Raw genomic sequence first — 20,820 nt, 5'->3', positions numbered from 1 at the left:
TTTATAAGATCCATAGGGTAAGGTACAACATTTTTTTTTTGGGTACTGGTTTTAACAGCAAGGAAAAAAGGGATCGGCTACTGTAAAGGGGAAATCAACCCTGGTTCATTGGTTTAATTGGTTAGGTGGGTCAATTTGTGAAACCCAGCCCTAACCTTGACCCGGAAAACCTGTTGTTTGTAGGTTCAGCAACCCGAAGTAAGGCAAGAAGTCAGCTTTGGGCCATTTCAGTAGAAGACTTGGTGGCTGGATTGAAATCCTTGAGTGTTGATGTCAGTGTTCCATTTATGGAAACTGCACCCTGTTGAAGATCGGATTAGTTGATGGACTTGGAGTGCTCTCTGTATTGGTTCGAAGGCATTTCTACCTACTAGGTATGTCACTTTAGGTGTGTGCAAAACCCCTTGATGTTTGGACTTGATCTGAGCCTTCAACTCCCTGTTTTGAAGTTGTTGTTCTGATTGGTCGACTCATTGGTCAACTAGACCAGTCGACCAATCAATCGACTAATTGATTCTGTTTTTGTAAATTAGGTCGTGGCTACTCTATTTAAGTCTAATCTCGGGAATACTCCGCCTCATCTGCCTCCTAAGCCTCTGGAACGAGTTAGAACTCCATTCTAATCAATTCCCTTACATCCTTGGTTGATATCTCGCAAGAACTCAAGTGATCTCCTTCCTCCTGCAACAAACGTATGTTTATGTTCTATTTTTCTTCCCATCTCTGATTTTCTTTTCTTTGATCTGTTCTTGGTTGAGATCAGGAAGATGATGTTGCATTCTTGCAACCATCTATTCCATGATCTCGTTCGATTCTTTAAGATCTATGATCATCGTCATGATGTTAACCCTAACCAGTTGAACTCTTGAAACCCTAGCCAATTAAATTCTTGTAACCCTAACCCTTGAATGATCTTTCTGGAAACCTTTTGGTAACCTCCCATGTTAAGGAAACCTCATGGGTAATATTTAGGTTAATCTAAATTTGATCTTCTATGTTTTTCTTGTTATTATTGGCCAACAATTTTACTTCCCTTTCATCCTGTGATCTTGACCTTTCATGAGAGCCAAAAAAGTTGAAACCCTAACTTCTTGGATATATGTTATTGACCCTATTAATAGCCAATTAATGTATTTTCCTTACAAGAATTGTAACCTATCATCCTCTAATTCTTTATCCTTGATCATACTATGTTTTCTTCATGATCCATGATTTAACCTAATTAGGTTAACTTTTTAGTTCCTAAGTTGTGACTTGGAAACTTGATTTGGTTGGTGGTTTGATGTCCTATATATACTAGGATGCTGCCATTGTAGTTTCCCCCTTATTTTGTACCCTTTTGAACCACCAAATTCGGTTTCTTTTTCTAAAAATTCGGATTCTTGAAGGCCACTGTCTCTGTTGGTCGACTCATTGGTCGATCGATCAGGAGATAGACCAATCAATCGACCAATGAGTACAGCAACCTCATTCTTGGTCTGTTTTGATTGATTTGATATCTTTCCTTCTATGTATCTTTCCTAACATGTTGTATACACTTGTTTAAGACTTTCTTCTCAGGTTTAGTCAAGGTCTTACTTGTTTCCCTAAGTTCCTTTATGAGTTAGAAAGTAAGGACAGTTATTTCATAATACCATAGATCGCATACTCTCTGGTTTCTACCTTATGAAACTATGAGTTTACCTACTGTTGTTATACTTTATATTTCTGATTTACTACTGTGAGAACATAGCACTTGCTTATGTTTTCTTTTTATTATTTAAGCTTATGTGAATTGCTTATTACTATATTGTTTAACGATTAGATCATGACTGTATACTCTCTTGTATATGATGAACTATTGATTGTGTATGTCATATCTGATCTGAGATTGTGTCTAATTAGGTATGATTTGGGATTGAGAGGTGTCCTTTTGACACTTCTGTCCTTGGACATTATCGGAAATAGTATGGGATGTTTCCGGGGTTGCCCATCGACGCTTTCCCGAATTATTGATTGTCATACCTAGGACTGCCTAGCAGTGTTTGGCCTAGGATGTCCCCGTTATATCAAACCCAAATCGGAAGGGTATTGAGACCGAACGACCCGTGGCAGCAATGGGGATTCACGGGCGCTCAAGACCGGTAACCAACCCGTGAGAGGACGGGAATCACATTGTGGGGGCCATGTATTGGAGGGATGCATATGGCTAGACTTGGGCTCATGGGTGCTTAAGACCGGTAACCAACCCATGAGAGGACATGAGAGCTTCCCGTTTACCATATGTGGATAACCAATAGGGTTGATGAGTCCGTAGTCCGAGACTATTAGGACTCTAGTGGAAAGGATCCCGAGAGGGGAGGAATGGAAGTATCTGGACCTGAGTTGATGTAATTGAGTAGATGACTTGCATTGGGCTAGGCTTTACCCTGACATGCGCCGGTACTTAGATCAAATGGTGATGTGAGAGAGCGGTGACTTAACCCCCAACCATGGATTGTCCCGAGGGATGCCGGACCCACTACCAACAGGAGCCGTACGCGTGACTTACCCAAAGAAGTACGGTGCTATGACTTAAAGCATGTCTGCCAATAAAGACCAGCATACATAGAGTTTAGATGCATACATACATTATCTGTTTCATACTGCATTGCATCTTGTTATGTTCTACCACATGTTATTTATGTTGTTATGGATAAACTACCTTACTAAATTTCTTCGAAACTCATTCCTTTTTGTACAATCTTTTGTTAGACTATTCTACAGGGAACGACTACTATGAAGAACAGTACAATGAAGCGCAAGCCGATGAAGCGTACTACACGCAAGGTGTTGGCGACAATCAAGATTACTCTGATGATCCCTTAGTTGATCAAGTTTCATACTATGATTAAAGGCAACGTGGAATTGGAACATCTCCGTTGGATTGATGAAGTCCACTATTTTGAAGATGTCATCTATAGGATAGAAGACTCTTAAGTTTTGATATCTTTCTTATTTCCTTTGTTTTAGTTGTAATTCCTTTTAGACTTACATACTACGTTCCGCTGTATTTGTGGAGTGAGTTTCCGCCTCACTTTACTTCTTTTGATATCTACAGATATCTGGTATCATTTTCCGCACTCTGACTATATTGTTTATTCATTTCTTGTTTTGAACCTTGTTTATAATATTAAACCTTGATTTTTCCTGTTTATGATTATGTTATTGAATATGTGGGAGGATGATTTCCTCGATACTTGATCTTCGGGGATGTGAATCACACTCTCGAGTATGCCAGTTAGGGTACCGGCTGGGAGGATGTGACACAATTGATTAATGGGTTTAATGCTAGGTTGGGTTCATAGTTGCCAAGGCATCGCCTCGGCGTCTGGGCTCCTTCGGAACACCTCAAATTGGCATCGCCTTATTTTTAGGCAATAAGGCGTCCGGTTTTTTTTTTTTTTTTTAAATCACGAGAAAGATGCCTAATCGAAGGCATATATTGAAACACTTATTAGATTCCGTTGTAAAGTATCTATTGTTTGAACCTATATGCACATGTATAATGATGCTACATGTGATCAAATGTTAAAATAAAAATAAAAACAAATAAAATCGATAAAGAATAAGTTCTTGACTCAAGTCTCACACTCTCACTCTCACTAATCCCTAATCTCTTTCTCTCTTCCTCTCTTCTTCTCTTCCATTCCCTCGACGACACTCCGGCAAACAGTGGCCAGCGACAAACAACTTCTTCTCTTCCTTTCTTCTCGCGACTTTTTATTTAGGACCTATTATGTGTGGTTTATAGTATGTTGGATGACTTGAGGTAGTCTGATATTAGTTTTTTTTGTTATATAAGATATGATAAATTTATAGTGAATGAGATGTACACTAAAAATTTCACTTAAAACACCTCAACCGCCTCAAAAGCGCCTAGGAGGGCGCCTCGTCGACTCATCGCCTCAATTAGCCTAAACCAGCTTGCATCGCCTCGTCGCCGTGACAACTATGGTTGGGTTTGATAGGGTGTTTGAAAATAAGGAAGAAGATGATTGCAAGGATCTGGCGATAGCAATCGGTTAGGGGAAATCAGGTGAAGGCATGTTAATGGCTGCTAGAAAAGTGATGGTAGCAGAGGCTATGGTGATGGAATATAGTTGCAGAATAGAAAGAAAGAGAAAACCTCTGGTACAGTGATGGTGGTGCAGCGACAGTGAGAAACGATGGGTGCAAAGTGGAGTTGCAAGCTATGGAATGGCTAACAATGGGTAAAAAGGGATTTATAGGTGTTGGTTCAAAAGTTGCAAGGTAATTTCTAGCTAAGCAATGGCTAAAAAGGGATTTACAGGTGTTGGTTCAAAAGTTGCAGGGTAATTTCTAGCTAGGCAATGGCTATAGGGGTTTTGCGATAGATGTTATAGGTCAGCGATGGAGATGGAGTGGTGTTTGAGGCACAATGAAGGTGGTGGGATGGTTGTTTAGGAACTACAATGGTGGCAGTAAGAGACGATCTTCTTCTTTTTTTCTTCTCTTTTTTTTTTCTCTCTCCTTCTTCCCTAATCATCCTTTGGCTCTAATACCATGTTGTAAGGATCAATTATAATAGAATGGCTTGAATGGATCAATGTGATTCCAAGCCCTTTATTTATAATAACGTGACAAAAAAACACTATTACAAAAATAGCCTTACTTAGGTAACAAAAATAGAAAATTATAGGAACTAAAACTCTTAGAATTGAACTCTTAATATAACTCAACTAACAAGATTCCTCAAACCGATTATTGTAGTAGCTACCTTGGCTCAATCATAAATAGAAAAGGTGACAGAGGATGACATTTCCCAAAGAATTCAAATAGGGTGAATGAAATGGAGATGTGTGTCTAGGGTCTTATGTGATCGACATATTTTTTTAAAACTTAAAGAAAAATTCTATAAGACTATCGTACAAGCAGTTATGTCGTATGGCACAAAGCTATTAAAAAGTACCATATAGATAAACTTCGTGTAACAAAAATAAGGATGCTAAAATGGATGAGTGGATAAAAATAGGAAGGATAAGATAAGGAATGATCATATTAAAGCTAGTATGGAAGTAGCTTCGAAAAATGATAAGCTACGAGAAAGTCATATGAGGAGGCATGGCCATGTTCAGCGAGGACTGTAAATGCCCCTTTATGGAGAAGTGGTTTAATCTAGATTGAAGGAATTTGAAGAGCTAGGGTAGACCAAAAATAATCTTAAGAGAAGTGGTGAGAAAGGATAAGCATAGCTTAGGCCTTGTATCTAGTATGGCCTCAAAAAGAGCTAATTGGAAGGCAAGAATCCATGCCCATTAAGTTGGGACAAGGGTTCTTCTTGTTGTTGTAATGGTGATGAAAACAAAGGAGTAATACATAGTTTATAAATACAACAGGGCAAGGCATTTTCGGGGAAATGAAAAATCAATCTCTTTCTTCTATATTTATTTTTAGAAGGTCTGCTGCCCTCAGAGCAGCTATTTCATCTATCTTCCCCTTTCTAGAATTGAGGATCGTATCATTTAAAATAGAGTAAGATTAATGAGGTTTGCAAATTTACTTTCTCTTGTTTCAGTGGCAACTCTTTTCTTAGATCCTAAAGGATGGAATTCCAGCCTAATCCAACTTTTGAGGGTTCCAAGTAGCTGATTAAGTAGTCATAATGGCTAAGGCATTCTTGAAATTATTTATGGTTCTGTTCTTGGTTCAGTCATTCAATTGGTTACTACATCATCTTGTTTCTCGATTAGTTTAAGACCTTGCAGCACAAGGGAGACGGAAAAACATATGAACTTGAAGACTCATGTGTGTTCCTATGGTTCTCATTCAAATTTCCGTTGTACAATGAGAGAGAGGTTTATACATTGTCAGTCACGGATACACTTCAGTTGGACTGGCCAAGAGATGGTCTCCATTCCTAATGAAAATAATAAAACACTTCTAAATTCTAAGGGGAGCTGAAATCCCTAAAAGGAGGCAAAGAGGGCTGATCATAATCTATAGGCACCAACTCCTAAGAAAGGGACACAAAGCTAATGACCTTAATTCAGCCATGTTTTGATTACAACAAAGAGTATTCATTTGTCATATACGATGATTGTTAAAACGAACTCCAAGAAATAGCAAATTGAAACAGAAAACACAAGAGAGATTTAATGTGGTTCACACACCAGTGTAGTTTGCTACATCACGGGTGAAGAAGATCTTTCCACTATGTAGGAGAAGTATAGAATAAAGACTTCGAAACCAATCGCCAAAATAGAGCTACAAGAGCTCTCAGCCAAATCCCTAAAGCGAAAATCTCAAATCTCTCAATAACCTCGTAACTCGTAAGCAAACATGTACATATATATAGACTCCAATAGGGTAAACGGGTTAATCCATCGAATCAAGTCATACCGTACTTGGGGCTACGCCCCCAAACCCCCTCCATAAACCAAGATAAGTAATGGGCAGCTCAAGCCCTCCACTTCCATCACAAATCTCCAAAAGCAGGTCATTCAGGGTCGCCCACCAAAATGTTGATGCGGGCCCATCTTCAAAATCAGGTACAAGAATTCAGGTCACAACAGAACAATGATGGATTCAGACCCAGTCAAGATTTCTTAAAATTGTCAAGCCCACACTTTGAGGTCAATTCTGAGCATGGTCTTGTTGAAACATGGGTGTCTTTCATAAATGAGGATGAAAGCTTGCAAATGAGACTCCCAAACAAGTTCTTGACTTCCACTTTGAGGTAGAGCAGCAAGTAAATGGCATTTCCTCCTACTTCTGGACGTTCAATGGACCTACAGGTGCACAAAAATTAAGACAGCTGAGAGAATCGCTATTGACAATCTAGGTATTGCAGTTTGGTTGCACTTAATTGGGTGGAAGCTCATCTTCCTCAATGATGGGGGGGGGGGGGTTCTCTGCGACTATCTAAGTCTACCTTACAAGAAACAACAATGTCATTGACATTCAACGAAGCTGTATCTACAATGTATTGATAGTTGTTGCATCTGAACCTCGAGGACAAGGTTCTCCTAAGGATAGGTTTGGTAACCAGCCAAGGAACATTTGTTTGCGTTCTTTCGTTCTTAGAACACCCAAGAACACCAAAAAGCGTTTGGTAAAATGGGTTGTTATTTAGTTTTCAAGAAATGAATCGGCCCAATTTTTGTGTGAGAAGGCTTTTTGCAAAACAACTTTGATTTGTTTCGTCGTTCTCAAAAAGAAAAAGCACATAAAATTACATCAAAGAGGGACACTCAATCCAAACTTTCATTCACTCGCAACTTCTAACTCCTTCCCGCCTTCGTAAGAATCTCCTCTTCTTCCCCCCCCCCCCCCCAAAGTCTCCATCATCTCAAGTGTTCTTAGCATTAATTTATCAAACAGTCAAATCTGTGCTCAAACCATTGTTCTTTGATAAAAATGCTAGAAAACGATTCTCGCAAAAAACGTCATCATCAGAAAAGACCGTTACCAAACGTGCACTAAGGGGTTGGCAATGTTACGAGTATAGGACAATGAATTGTAAGAGAAAATCTGGATTGGAATGTCATTTCAAGAAATGGGTCAAGGGATAGGGAATATTAGAGTTAGAAGGGTCACAACATGGAGGAGCAATATGTAGTCTATAAATAAAATAAGGCAAGGCAAAGCATTTTGAGGGCAACAAAAATACAATCAGTCCCTTTCTTCTCTCTTTATTTCTAGGAGGTCTGCTGCCCTTGAAGCATTAGTCTTCTTCCCATGTTCTGAAAATGAGGACTGTATGCTACCTCATGCCTACCAATTGAACCATTTGATTCTATTGAAACTTTTAACTGTGGTTCACACACATAGCTTCACTTGAACCTGACCTGATCATAGTTTTGGTGGCTAGGCTAGCTTGACCTTAAATTGCTAATTATGTCCTTATCTTCTTCTAGCTCTTCCTCTTTTTTGGGGGTTTATTTGGGGATAAGTGTTTCTAATCCTAGCTCTACATTTGTCAGACTAAGGGTTTGGTTTGGTTTCAATCATTTTTAATATGGAGAAGGATAGTTATGCTAGTGGTATACGATGTGCTAGCACCCAACATGACCATCTCTCTCTTCCCCCTCTAAAATGACTCCCTGACCAATCAAAAAGTGTAGGAGAGTGATAGACACATAGGACACTAACAAACCCACCCTTACCCCTTTTTCACATGATTGGAGCAAACAGGAACTAAATGGACAAGGTGTCTCAGTTTACATAAAAAAAAAAAGCAAAACTAAACTGACAGTTATTGGTAAGTCATTTTCAAGCTGTTATCTGTTTCAGCACTATAATTTTTTTTTTCCTTCTAAAGATTGATTTTATTGAAAAGAATGAATGAATGATACGATTGCAAACTAAATGAGAAACAAACCTACTGTCCTTAGAGGCAAACATAGCCACTACTCAAATCTAAATCTCGGCTGATGAGTTGCATCTCCTTTCCATTTCCTTGACTATTAGAGTTGGCCAGTTAATATGAAACTTGAGATGTTGCTGCCTCTTTTGCTTAACAGCAATGGGATTCGCCTCACGGTAGCAATGGGTTATTTTCCATTCAACCGTATCTAAATAAAGCTGCAAATCGCACCATTGTTGAAACACAAACCAGGGTATTTTTCTTTGCTGAAACACTTTGCTACCGCCACTGAATCAGTTTCCATCCATATCCTCACAAGCTGTAACTGTCTTGCATATTCAAAACCTGTCACTATAACCTCTATCTCCAACACAGTTTGTGCAAACACCCAAGGATTTGTTGACCACTTAATAACCCTTGCCTTTTTCATCCCTAAATACCCCACCAGCACCTCCTTTACCTAGAATTCCGAAAGAACATCCATCGATTTGTAGCTTCACCAACCTTTTTGGGGTGTTCCAATACACTTCTGGCGGATCATGTACCAGTTTGGAATTAATCTCAGCTGTAGTCTAATCCACTTGTTCCATTGATTTGGTCAGTTTGCAACTGTCATCACCCAGCTCCATCTTTATACTTCAACATAGCCTGTCCATCGACTATCTACTTCCTTTAAACTGTCTATTGTTCCGCTCCATCCAAATCACATGCAATGTCAAAATGAAAACTTTCATCCACACCTGTGATAAATTCAGCAGCTTCCCTTTACTACGCCACCAACAACTCCATTCTTCCACTGAACCTTTTTCCTCCCAATCGACCTCAAACCAACCAGCTACAATCTTCCAAATAGTTGCTGAACATGTGCAAGAGACAACAAGATGTTGCATACTCTCCTCCTCAAGCCACAAGTCACATCTAGATGGGAGGTCCGAATTTACTAAGTTTTTCATCCACTGCAGTTCTGTCCCAAAAAAATGGCCAACCAAGCACCGTGTGATGGGGCCCGTAAACCAAACTTCTACTCCTAATTACTCCATGAAACCTTCTGTGAAACATTCCTAATGTAACCTTCTGTGAAACATTCCTAACCTCCTCCCAACAAGATTTAATGGAAAACTCACTGCTAGTTGTGTTACCTCCAGTGGCATTTCATTTCCCCTTTGGCATCCACCATCCAATGTTCTCCTTTCCCCACTACATCCCCATGTCCTTCTCAGACCTGGCAGAATTGAAGATCTCACATCCCCTGATTTTAGAAATCCATCTTGTTTGAGAAATCTAGCTCTCAAGAACCATGCCACCAGGGGAATTTTCAGTTTTAATCCTCTAGATAAGGCGAAATAAGCATGAATTGTTAATGTCTCTCAACTGACAAATTCCTAACCTTCCTTCGCATGGATGACTGACTTTCTCCCATTTTACAGTGCAGCACTTGCCCTCTTCTATCTCCCCTGTCCAAATGAAATTTCACATCCATATTTCCACTTGCTTCACACAACTTGAAGGCACCACTAGATGGAGAGAGTGTTTATCAAAATGCTTGAAACACCTGACTTTACCAGCTCCACCATCCCAGCTTGTGACTGATAAGCCCCTACTCACCAAGGTATATGTTAGGACCCAAGGATGAGGCCAGGTGGAATGAAGGTTAGTTAGGGTTAGTTGAGATAATAAATAGAGAGAGAAGAGTGAGAGAATGAGGGTTAGTTAGGGATAGTTGAGGGTTATAAATAGAGGGACAAGTGAGTGGAGAGGATATCGAATGTTTGGAGAGTCTTGTGGGCAGCCATAGGCTGAAGGAACACCGTGAGGTGTGGGGGATGACTGGCACCATAGAAACCAGTGTTATCTTGTTATTTCTTGCATTCTTGTATGAATTTTTAGGAAGTATTATTAGGGTTTTAACACATTATTAGGGTTTTATCAATTGGCATCAGAGCATTCACAATCCCAGGGAGGTAATGGCACTACCTTCATTTTCTGGCAAAGGAGAAAGTCAGAGATGGATTCTAGAAATTATGTTGTTTTGCTGGGAGAACCAAATCGAGGAAGAGCAATGGCTAGGAGTGGCAATCCAACATTTGGAAGGAGAGGCACTCGACTGGATCTATGGCAAGGACTTGATGGAATTTACCTGGACGAACTTCAAGAAGGCGTTGGTTAACAATTTCGGTAACGGGAAGGTTGCAACGAGTCCTCCTATCGAATCTGTATTGGTTCTTGGAGAGGAAGAATCGCAAAACCACTTTGTAAAATCAATAGATAAAGCGGTGGAAGTTGCAGCCAGTTGGGATATGTCTCGCCGAGCATGGAGAAGAGAGAAGAGAGAGAGAAGTTCAGGTATCGATGCCTACCAGCCCAAAGTTGAGAAGGAGAGAGATCATGCCGATGATTCGAAGAAGAAGAAGGATCGAAGGACTCCAGCAAAACTCGCTGGAAAGCTGCAAACGGCGGCTGAAGTTTCTATCCCCAAAAATTGGGGAAGACAATGGTGGAGTTGGAGAGTTTTTAGGGTTGGTTTGGTTTACCCCAGACCGGGTTTTGGGTTGGTTTCAACCCTTAAGAGCCTAGGTTCTTCTAAATTGGGCCCAACTCAAGTACACTTATCCTCCCACATAGGGCCCAAACAAACCAAATACAAAGATTGAGCCGCTTGGTTCCCAAAGAAACCTCCTTGGGCCCAACCTATCTCTTTAACCCCAAGCCCATCACATTTTATTAACCCATATTTCTTAATCCATTTCATTTTCAAGACCCACAGCCCAATCCAGCCCATCAAACCAACGTCCCACCCATTTATCAAAAGCCATAGTTTGTATTTGGACCCCACCCATTTAACACATCTATCATGGGCCTGGCCCGTTTCGTTACCCCATAGTCCACTTCTTCTGATTTTTAATTTGGGCCCAATTAACTCAAATAGACCAAGGTTCAACCCAAGGCTCAATTCAAACCAACGATTCACCAAACCAGTGGTCTGACCGAGCCAAGAAGGGGAAAATCCATCGTCTTCAACCTCTGCAGCGACTGAAGGGGAGATGCAATGCTCCATTACGGCGGGAAAAAAAATTCCAGACCAAGCGCTTCGCTCCAAGTCTGATTTTGAGTAGTGGGTGTGTTATTCAGCCTGGGAGGATGATGTTGAATTACTACGGTTATGCGGCACCATCACACGAATAAACTTCAACAATTCCATCACCTTGAGGACAAGGTGATTTTCGAGGGGCCGGTAGTGTTAGGACCCAAGGATGAGGCCAAGTGGAATGAAGGTTAGTTAGGGTTAGTTGAGATAATAAATAGAGAGAGAAGACTGAGAGAATGAGGGTTAGTTAGGGATAGTTGAGGGTTATAAATAGAGGGACAAGTGAGTGGAGAGAATATCGAATGTTTGGAGAGTCTTGTGGGCAGCCGTAGGCTAAAGAAACACTGTGAGGTGTGGGGGGTGACTGGCACCATAGAAACCAGTGTTATCTTGTTATTTCTTGCATTCTTGTATGAATTTTTGGGAAGTATTATTAGGGTTTTAACATATTATTAGGGTTTTATCAGTATACAAGAGAAAGAAGAAGAGGGACTACATGATACAACCTACAGCTGCTACAGGGGATACAACTGAAAAGAAGACAGCTGGCAGCATCCAAGTGGACAGCAGCCACTAACTTGCTGTAGTCAGAGGAGCAGAAGGGGTCATCCAGTTGGCAACAGGAGAGTGGCTGATGGTGACAGAATTGGTTATGCGTAAGGAGTTTGTTAGGATTCTAAAATAATATATGTACGGGGGAGAGGGCAGGGAAAGGGGGAGGTGAAAAGAAGAGAGCAGCAGAGAGCTTGCTGGGGAGAGAGTGATCTCTCGGTTGGGGAAGAGGATAGGTAATGGGGACTATCACTCGTAATGGGAGCAGGGACCTTGTTTTACTTACTGTCTTTTAATTCCAAGAATTAGTTTCATCTAGAGATAGCTATAGGTATCCTTGATGACTTGATATCAGTGTCATCGAATGAATAGAGTCAATTTCATGGTTGCTGTATTTGTTGTTTCGGTGATATGAATGAAAGATTATATTTCTGTGCTGTTCTTCCTATTTGAAATCAGTAGTTATTGGTAGAATCCAGGGTAAGGAGATAGGACTCTAGGGAAGGCTTAAGAGGGTTCTATCAACGTGGTATCAGAGCGCTAACGATCCCAGGGAGGTGAGATGCATTTGTCGCTGTTTCCCAGTGATGGAAGTGCTCGGAAATGGCTGATCGAGGTACTGTTCTTCTGTTGGGCAAATCAGATCGAGTATGAGCAACAACTAGAGTGTGGCTCTCCAGCATTTGGAGGGTGAAGCCTTGGAATGGGTTTACCAAAATCGCTGGCCAGTATTTGATTGGGTAAGTTTCACAGAAGCCCTGCAGATTGAGTTTAGCGATAGCCACGCGACGGAGGTGAGCGTGAGTTGGGACGGCAACCAGAAAAAAATAATGAATGCTAAGGCAGTGGAGGAAAAGGGAGACCAAGAAAATCCGACAGAAAGAACACTGAGTGAAATCGCCGGAAGAGAGCGATCGACTGCTACGGTGGTTCCATACCCTACTCAGAGAAGAGAGAAGAAGAGAAGGAGAGTTCTGGATATCGAAACCTACCGGCCTACTTTAGCAGCAAGGAATTACGCCGCCAGAACATCTACTTGCAAGAAGAAGAAGAATCACAGGATGCCAAAAGCAATCGGAAAGTTGAGTGGAAATCTCCAGACGGCGGCAACCAAATCTATTCGCAGGAAAGGAAGAAGACGATGGGGTTTTAGGGTTCTTGGGGTTGGTTCGGTTCACCCCAAAATGGTTCTTGGGTTTGGTCCAAACCCTATGGGCCATAGCTTGTGTTATTTGGGCCACATTCAAGTATGCTTCATTTCATACATAGGGCCCAAGCACACCCAATACCAAGTTTGGTCCACCAGACCCCCATCGAAACCCCCTTGGGCCACGACCATTCCATTACACCCTAGCCCATCGTATTTCATTACACCAATTTCCTTAGCCCAAGGTTTTAAGTGGTTCGGCTTAACCAGTCCAGCCCATTCCCTTCTCATGTACCAAAGCCCAAACCCATCCTATTTCAATAACCCAATTTACGTCCCATTTGTCTTAGCCCGTGATTTCAAGTGTTTAGCCTCAACCCAACATCCTTATCTAACACTATGGACCCAGGTCATTCTCTTAAGCCCAGCCAAGTCCGTTAACCCAACACCCAGCCTATCCCTTTACACTCTTGGGTTTAAGTGGCTGCACCCCCACCGAATTAAAAGACCCACTCTGGGCCTGGCCCATTTCATCACAACACAACCCAATAGATCTCATTTATAGTTTGGACCCAAATACATTAGTAGGACTACGACCCACACCTAACATTAATTCGAACCACGCATTTACCAAAGAATGGTACAACCGAACTAGCAAGTTCGGGTGGCATCGTCTTCAACCTCTCAAAATTCAAGACGGAAAAAGAGGCGTCGAGAATCAGGCTGCAACGATTGACCTGGGTGTTGTTTTTGTTACCAGCAACAAAAGCTTTAAGACCGAGTGGATCCTCTCTGGTTTTGATACTATTTCCCAGTTGTCTTGCAGATATTTGTAGGGGTTCTAGTGCTGAGGAACAAGGTCTTTGGGGTTCCTCTCCCAACAGCAGCAAAAATTGCAGGGGTGCGATTTGCACCAACAACAACACTTGAACTGGAATTTATGCCAAGAGAAACCATTGATCGGCATCGTTCCCTTGGTTTTTCGATGCAAGTCTTTCTCGATTTGCTTGGAGGTCTATCCTGCGGTGGATTACATTCACTTTTTCTTCTTTGTGGTATGGTGCTCGACTTCAAAGACCTGCGCTCCATCAATGCCTGTGCCATGAAATCAAAACAAAACATCACGCCAGAAATAGCTTCCCTCTACGTTGGATTTCAAAGATCTTTGGAAGAAGAGCTGGAGAGGTTACGAAATTCAGTACACCATCCTCAAAACAAGCTCCGCGTGGGACTGCAGCTTGAAGACCATTTAAAGAACAAAGTTTCTGAGTTGGCAAAGCAAAGGATTTCTTCAGATGATTGGATGAGGCTTAGGATATCAGAATTGTGTAATTGCTATACTCAGCTTAAACGTGAGATGATAGATTTAATTGGAAAAGGAAAAGCTCGGATTGGATCAGTGCTTGATGCTGTTGAAGTAAGAGACAGCCTCATATGGGATTTATCAGTGATCACATGGTTAGGAAAACACATGCAGCTGGTAGATCTCGATTTGGAAGTTTGTTGTCAAGTGGCAATTCTCCTTCTAAACCAGATAGGCTTTACATGAACGGTCCTGGAGGATATGGAGAAGCATTCTACATAGTTAAAATGGAATGTTGGACCAGGATTCTACATTGCAGAAGAATGAGCCAAAGAAAGGGCCGCTATCTCCACAACTCCCACATTTCAGGGCTTAAGTGTATACAACCTTCCAGTTGGGGTTGATGAGTCTCCAGCTGCTGTTGATCTAATTAGGATCTTGGGAGAGCAAGTGCAAATTGTTCATGATCATGGCACTGATGTCCTGCTGTATCGAATTGCTCTCGCTCTTATCCAAGTAATGATTGAATTTCAAGCTACTGCACTAGCGTGGTTATGTGGCAAGTATGTGAAGTCCAGGTTTCAAATTTCCCCTCACCTTGAGGACAAGGTGAAACTTAGGGGGAAGTGTTGATAAGCCCCTAATCACCAAGGTATACAAGAGAGAAGAATAGGGACTACATGATACGACCTACAGCTGCTACAGGGGATACAACTGAAAAGAAGACAGCTGGCAGCATCCAAGTGGACAGCAACCACTAACTTGCTGTAGTCAGAGGAGCAGAAGGGGTCATCCAGTTGGCAACAGGAGAGTGGCTGATGGTGACAGAATGGGTTATGCATAGGGAGTTTGTTAGGATTCTAAAACAATATATGTAAGGTGGAGAGGGCAGGGAAAGGGGGAGGAGAAAAGAGGAGAGCAGCAGAGAGCTTGCTGGGGAGAGAGTGATCTCTCAGTTGGGGAAGAGGATAGGTAATGGGGACTATCACTCGTAATGGGAGCAGGGACCTTGTTTTACTTACTGTCTTTTAATTCCAAGAATTAGTTTCATCTAGTGATAGCTGTAGGTATCCTTGATGAATTGATATCAGTGTTATCGAATGAATAGAGTCAATTTCATGGTTGCTGTATTTGCTGTTTCTGTGATAATGAATGAAAGATTATATTGCTGTGCTGTTCTTCCTATTTGAAATAAGTAGTTATTGGTAGAATCCAGGGTAAGGAGATAGGACTCCAGGGAAGGCTTAAGAGGGTTCTATCAGTGACAAAAGCTTCCCTTCCACCCTTTCATCCTTTGCTTATCTAACAGCGGCTGCATTCTCTTTGCTGTTACTCTACCTTTAAAAAGATCATTGGAAACTTTGCAGCAGAGATGTTCAGCTGCTCCACAATCTTGTGCCATCTAAGGGGAGCCACCTTTCCAGCAGCTTACTTTTTTCAAGATTAATCTTCTGACCTGAGAACTCTTGATACTTCTGCGAAAAAACACCCAGATTCTTCACATCCCTCAAAGAAGTATTCTGAAAGATAATGAGGTCATCTGCATAAAGTAGATTAGATGGCACCGAAGCTCCTCTTTGACCTCTCGATGTCAAGATTTCCACCACCTCCACCAAGAAAGGCAGCCCTCTACTAAGCACTTCTTCTACCATAATGAATAACGTTGGGGAGATTGGATCCCCCTGCCTTAGTCCTCGCTTAACCCCAAAAAACCCTACCAATCACCCATTTAGAAGGATCAAACTTCTAGAGGGCACTAGGAGCTCTTTGATTCATTCAGTCCATCTTGCAGAAAACCAAATTTCTTAACACTGGCATCGAAAATCCCAGTCCAAGGTATCATATGCTTCAGAAACATCAAACTTCAAACCCATACCACCACCTCTCACCACCTCATGAATCAAGTTTGTCATCTCCGAGGCCAACGAAATATTATCTGATAAAAATTTTCCTTTCTGAAACACCCCCTGTTCAGCTGAACTTAGCTTAGGAAGTAGTCTAGCTAGTCTTGATGCCACCACCTTCGATAGGAGTTTATAGAAAACTTCGCCATGCAAATTGGCCTGAATTCCCCTAAGCTCAGAGCCCCTTCTACTTTGGGAATCAAAGTTATCAAACTGTTATTCACACCCCTCGGTAACCTCCCTTTCTGCAAGTGAAAAAAACTAGCATATAACCGTACAGAAATCCCAGTAGAAAATATCCCATGTTGCTCTAAAAAATGAGACTGGAAACCCATCAGGACCTGGCAAGCTATCTGGGTCAAGGTCCCAAACCGCTACCTTCACCTCTTCACGAGTGGGAATTGCATAAATCATCTCCACCTCCTCAGTTGTCAATACCTAAGGAATGACCTCGAAGAGATCCAAATGCTGAACTGTCTCCACCATTTTGTGAAAGTTTTCACATATTCCGCAATTTCCATCTGCCCCACTGCCCAAGAATCATCTTCCTTCTAAAGCCTTCTTATCCTATTCTTTGCCCTTTTCAGTTTGACCAATAAGTGAAAGAATTTAGAGTTCTTGTCCCCTACCTTCAACTACTTAATCCTAGCCTTTTGAGAAAACATTGTTTCTTGTAAGTAGTTGTAACTAACATTTTTTTCTTATAACTATACAGCCTTTAGCAACTGTCTTAGTATCTGCTTCTCTGTCTAAGGGGGAATCTGTCATCCCACCCTTCTTTATTTCTTCCTGCACCGCTTGGAAATGTTCCGAAGCAAAATCCACTTCCTCATTCAAGTTTGGAAATGCTGCTCTCGCCCAAATTATCAACTCACCCTTCAATTTCTTTTTTAAATTTTCGGTACAGTACCTCTATTGGATTTACCTTCAATAGAAAGCTCCCAATTATCCTTCACCACATGCAAAAAGCTTTCATTTTCTAACTAAAAATTTGCAGAATCGAAAAAGGAACATTATGAGGCCTTACATCTTTGTCTCCAGCAATTAGGATGGGGTTATGCTCTGATCCTTACATCTTTGTCTCCAGCAATTAGGATTAGGTTTATGCTCTGATGCCATCCCTGATACAACCTCCTAATACTAGGAGTGTCAACAGGCCAGGTTGAGTCTGGCCAGCCTTGAACCCAAGTCCTACCCAACCTTGACAGAGCCTGACCCAACCCGACCTACCCTGATTAACCTTGACCTTGACCGTAATTTTTGAAACAAAAGAGATAATATGTCATCAAGCAAAATTGAACCCAAGGCCTCTTCATTGTGAGGTGCTGATCTAACCGACTGAGCCACCCAGCAGTGGTATTAAATTTAAGTATAACTTTAATTAAACTAACATAGGGTAACATGGGGTCAGGTTAGCCCTTGGGCTATACCCAAACCCAAACCCGACCGACCCTGTCAGGGCTGATTATTTTGTAACCCAAGTCCAGCCCTCGGGTTGAAAAAATGGGGTTGGGATCAGGGCGGGCTTAGGGCGGGTTTGGCCGGTCTACGTCAATAGGGTTTTATTGACACCCCTACATGATACACATCCCCAAATTGAGATGGGCTTTTTCTGAATAGAAACTCCGGTCCAATCTTGCAGCAACATGCCCACCTTTCTGTTTCTAGTAAGGTTAACACTAAAATCACCACAGACAACCCATGGAATTGAAGAGACTGGATGCACCACTATTTCCTCCTACAAGGATCGTCAATCCACATGTAGACACTTTGCATGGACACAGGTAACTCCTACTTGAATTCCTCTACACTCCACCATTGATATTGTTGCTTAGAACTCGAGATTACATCCGGCCATGGCACTCTTCTTTTGGCTCATTCGAGATAACTTCAGCAAAATACTCTTGAACTTATTAAATAATAAAAGAGGACAATCTTGAACCTTTAATTTTGGTTCAGCAAGACAAATCAAATCAGGTGAGTACTTCCTTACCAATAACTTGATAGAGTTCACCCTTGCTACTTCCTAAACTCCTCTAATATCCCAAAAGCAAATTCTCATCACTGATCTGATATACTTTTTTCTTCATCAGACTCATCTGCCAGATCTTCCTATAGTTATTTTCCACTGTATATACATTCTCAAAAGAGACCATCAACTGTCCTGGAGAGGGCTTCGAACGCATTACCATTGCACCTTCCTGTCCCCTTTCACCTGGTCCGCCATCTTTGTCTGCCCACCACGCAGACCCTTTCTGCCCCCTCCCACGCCCTATTGATTTTACACTATGGGCACCATAGGTCACCCCCTTCCTCTTAGGCCTTGTTACACCCAACCTGAGGATCAAAGGTACTTTTTGAAGTTGGGAACAATTAGACTCACCCACTAGATCACTAAGTCTCCCCTCTAAAGTATGAAGATCCTTCTGACAGCCTAATTCTTCCTGGTTGCTAGATTCTTCTACACTTGGTAATCCATCCTGAGGCATGAAAGTCCAACCTGTCATCCATTACCCGATCAACTATTTTATCTATCATCTGCTCTACACCTCCATCAGCAATTGCTTTGCGACATCAACAGTGTCTTGATTCTCTAGGGCTTCCGTGACCATCATTTCCTTGGAGCAGCCCTCCACCACTGCCTCCCACTGTGTCTTTCTACTAGCACATAATTAGCACCTGGAATTTCAACTTCCACAGCCTGATTTTCCTTTCAGACTCCTTGGCATGACATTGTGTCACCAAATGTCCACCTTTTTTGCAAAAGCAGCAACAATTGAGTTCATCCTCAAATTGAATTTCCTGAATGAAACTAAATACCTTGAACATACCTGTATTTCAGCAACCCTCTCAGCATCTATCTGAATTTCAACCAAAATTTTTGCAAAGAAACCAAGTAGCCCTTGTGTCGTATGTTTGTCAATAGCCACTGTAACCCCTAATTCTCTTTCCAAAAAGTTTGCTCAAGAAGAGCTGGTTTCCTAAAAGAACTTCTCATATTTTCAGTTCTTTATTAATTGACTCCTGGTTTTGGTATAAAACTTGATTTAGATTGGTTGTCGGCCAATCAGTCAATCAGTGCTAGTTGATTTTCAATACCCTTACAGAAAGGCTGTCAATTCTTCATTCATAATTCATAATAACAATAAATAAAGAATATCATTATCAATGTTTTACAAGGGAAAAGAATAACGAAAAAGAAGTACAGAAAAAGACATTAGATGAACCTTCACTAATTAGGATTTGGATAAACTCAGAATCATTGGAACAGTCAGAACCCTAAATTGGAAGTTTCAAGAAAAGAAGAGAAGACTTCCGCATATTTGTGATTTTCCACAACTTCAAACAGAGAATTGTAGTCTTTTTATCCTAAATGAATCAAAAGTAGAGAGAAAACTTACTGTAATAAACCCAACAAGAAAGCCCAGCTGATTGTCTCTAATGTAAGGGGAGGCCTTCTTTTTCTGCAAATGCAAGTGTTGGAGAAAGCCAATATAAGATAGCATACTTTTCAAATGGGTTAAGGGTTAAAGCATACCTTTCAAAGAGGAAAGCGAGAGAGGAAAGTAGAACGGTGGCGACAATGTGTTGATAGAAAACCAGAACACTGGCGCTTGCACCACTTGAGATATAAGAATGAAGTACAACTACGTAACCTGCAATGGTTAATGAAGACAAGGTCATAACTATATAAATTTTGTAGCTTCCAGCTAAATTAGCCATCCCCATTTTCTGTTCCTTGTTTCTTCTTTCATTTCTTTCCAAGAGAGGCATTCTGTGAAAGAGAACCTTCTTTCCCCTTTGGCGAAGATTAACTTATTTTAGTGAAAAACTATCATTTGGGCATTTTTCCCGAGCAAAGAGGGAAACCTCTTTCAGACTCTTCAGTTACAGGAAAAAGCCACAGCCACACATCGAAATAAAGATCTTTCTGTAGCCATCGGCCCGTTGGACGAGATGATCCGTACTCGTTGCTGTACCTATATTCTATTTTTTTCTTTTTTCTTTTTTTTTTTTTTGGCCCCAGCCCTGTAAACATGACCTCCCTATAAAACGCTATCCGCGAACGTTGTTTATAGTGTAACGAGCAAATTGTAAATACACTCCAAAATGGAAGCTTTAAAGCATTGATTCTCCAATTTATGTTTAAAAAGCATAAAAGTTCTAAAATTGGATTTTTATTTGATATATTAGTCTAATTTATTATTAAAAATACACTCTTTATTATAGGGATTGTTGGAATTTATTGATTTGATTAATAAATTAAATGCCCAAGGGCAATATTGGAAACTCACTATTAGGGCGGTTACAAAATAGGTTATATATTTTAGTAACCACCGCATTAGTGAGCAAGTAACGGAGTAATTCATTCGCACGGCGAATCTCTAGAAAGGCGGCTCCATCTCTCTCTCCCTCTCTCTTAGAATCGCGCTTAGATTTTCTTCTTTGCTAGTATTTGATCTTCATTCCATTAATCCACGG

The 20,820-nt window shown here is 41.1% G+C and overlaps 1 protein-coding gene across 1 annotated transcript in view; it reads right to left on the bottom strand.

Annotated features, from left to right (window-relative positions):
* Positions 1–20,313, bottom strand: part of LOC149028994 (WAT1-related protein At3g18200-like) — a 46,526-nt gene extending 26,213 nt beyond the window's left edge. The window contains exons 1-2 of the mRNA XM_089139945.1: positions 19,877–20,313; positions 19,740–19,802 (exon numbers count right to left, since the gene is read on the bottom strand). Coding sequence (XP_088996071.1) covers positions 19,740–19,802; positions 19,877–20,112 — 299 coding nt within the window. The 5' untranslated portion in view covers positions 20,113–20,313. The remainder of the gene's footprint in view (positions 1–19,739; positions 19,803–19,876) is intronic.
* Between the last annotated feature and the right edge of the window lie 507 nt (positions 20,314–20,820).

The sequence above is a fragment of the Hakea prostrata genome, chromosome 1, assembly GCF_041222555.1.
Source record: "Hakea prostrata isolate BN-2017 chromosome 1, UWA_Hpros_2, whole genome shotgun sequence".
Taxonomy (NCBI): domain Eukaryota; kingdom Viridiplantae; phylum Streptophyta; class Magnoliopsida; order Proteales; family Proteaceae; genus Hakea; species Hakea prostrata.
Note: the sequence above shows the minus strand (reverse complement) of the source record. Positions and strands in the feature narration are given on the sequence as shown.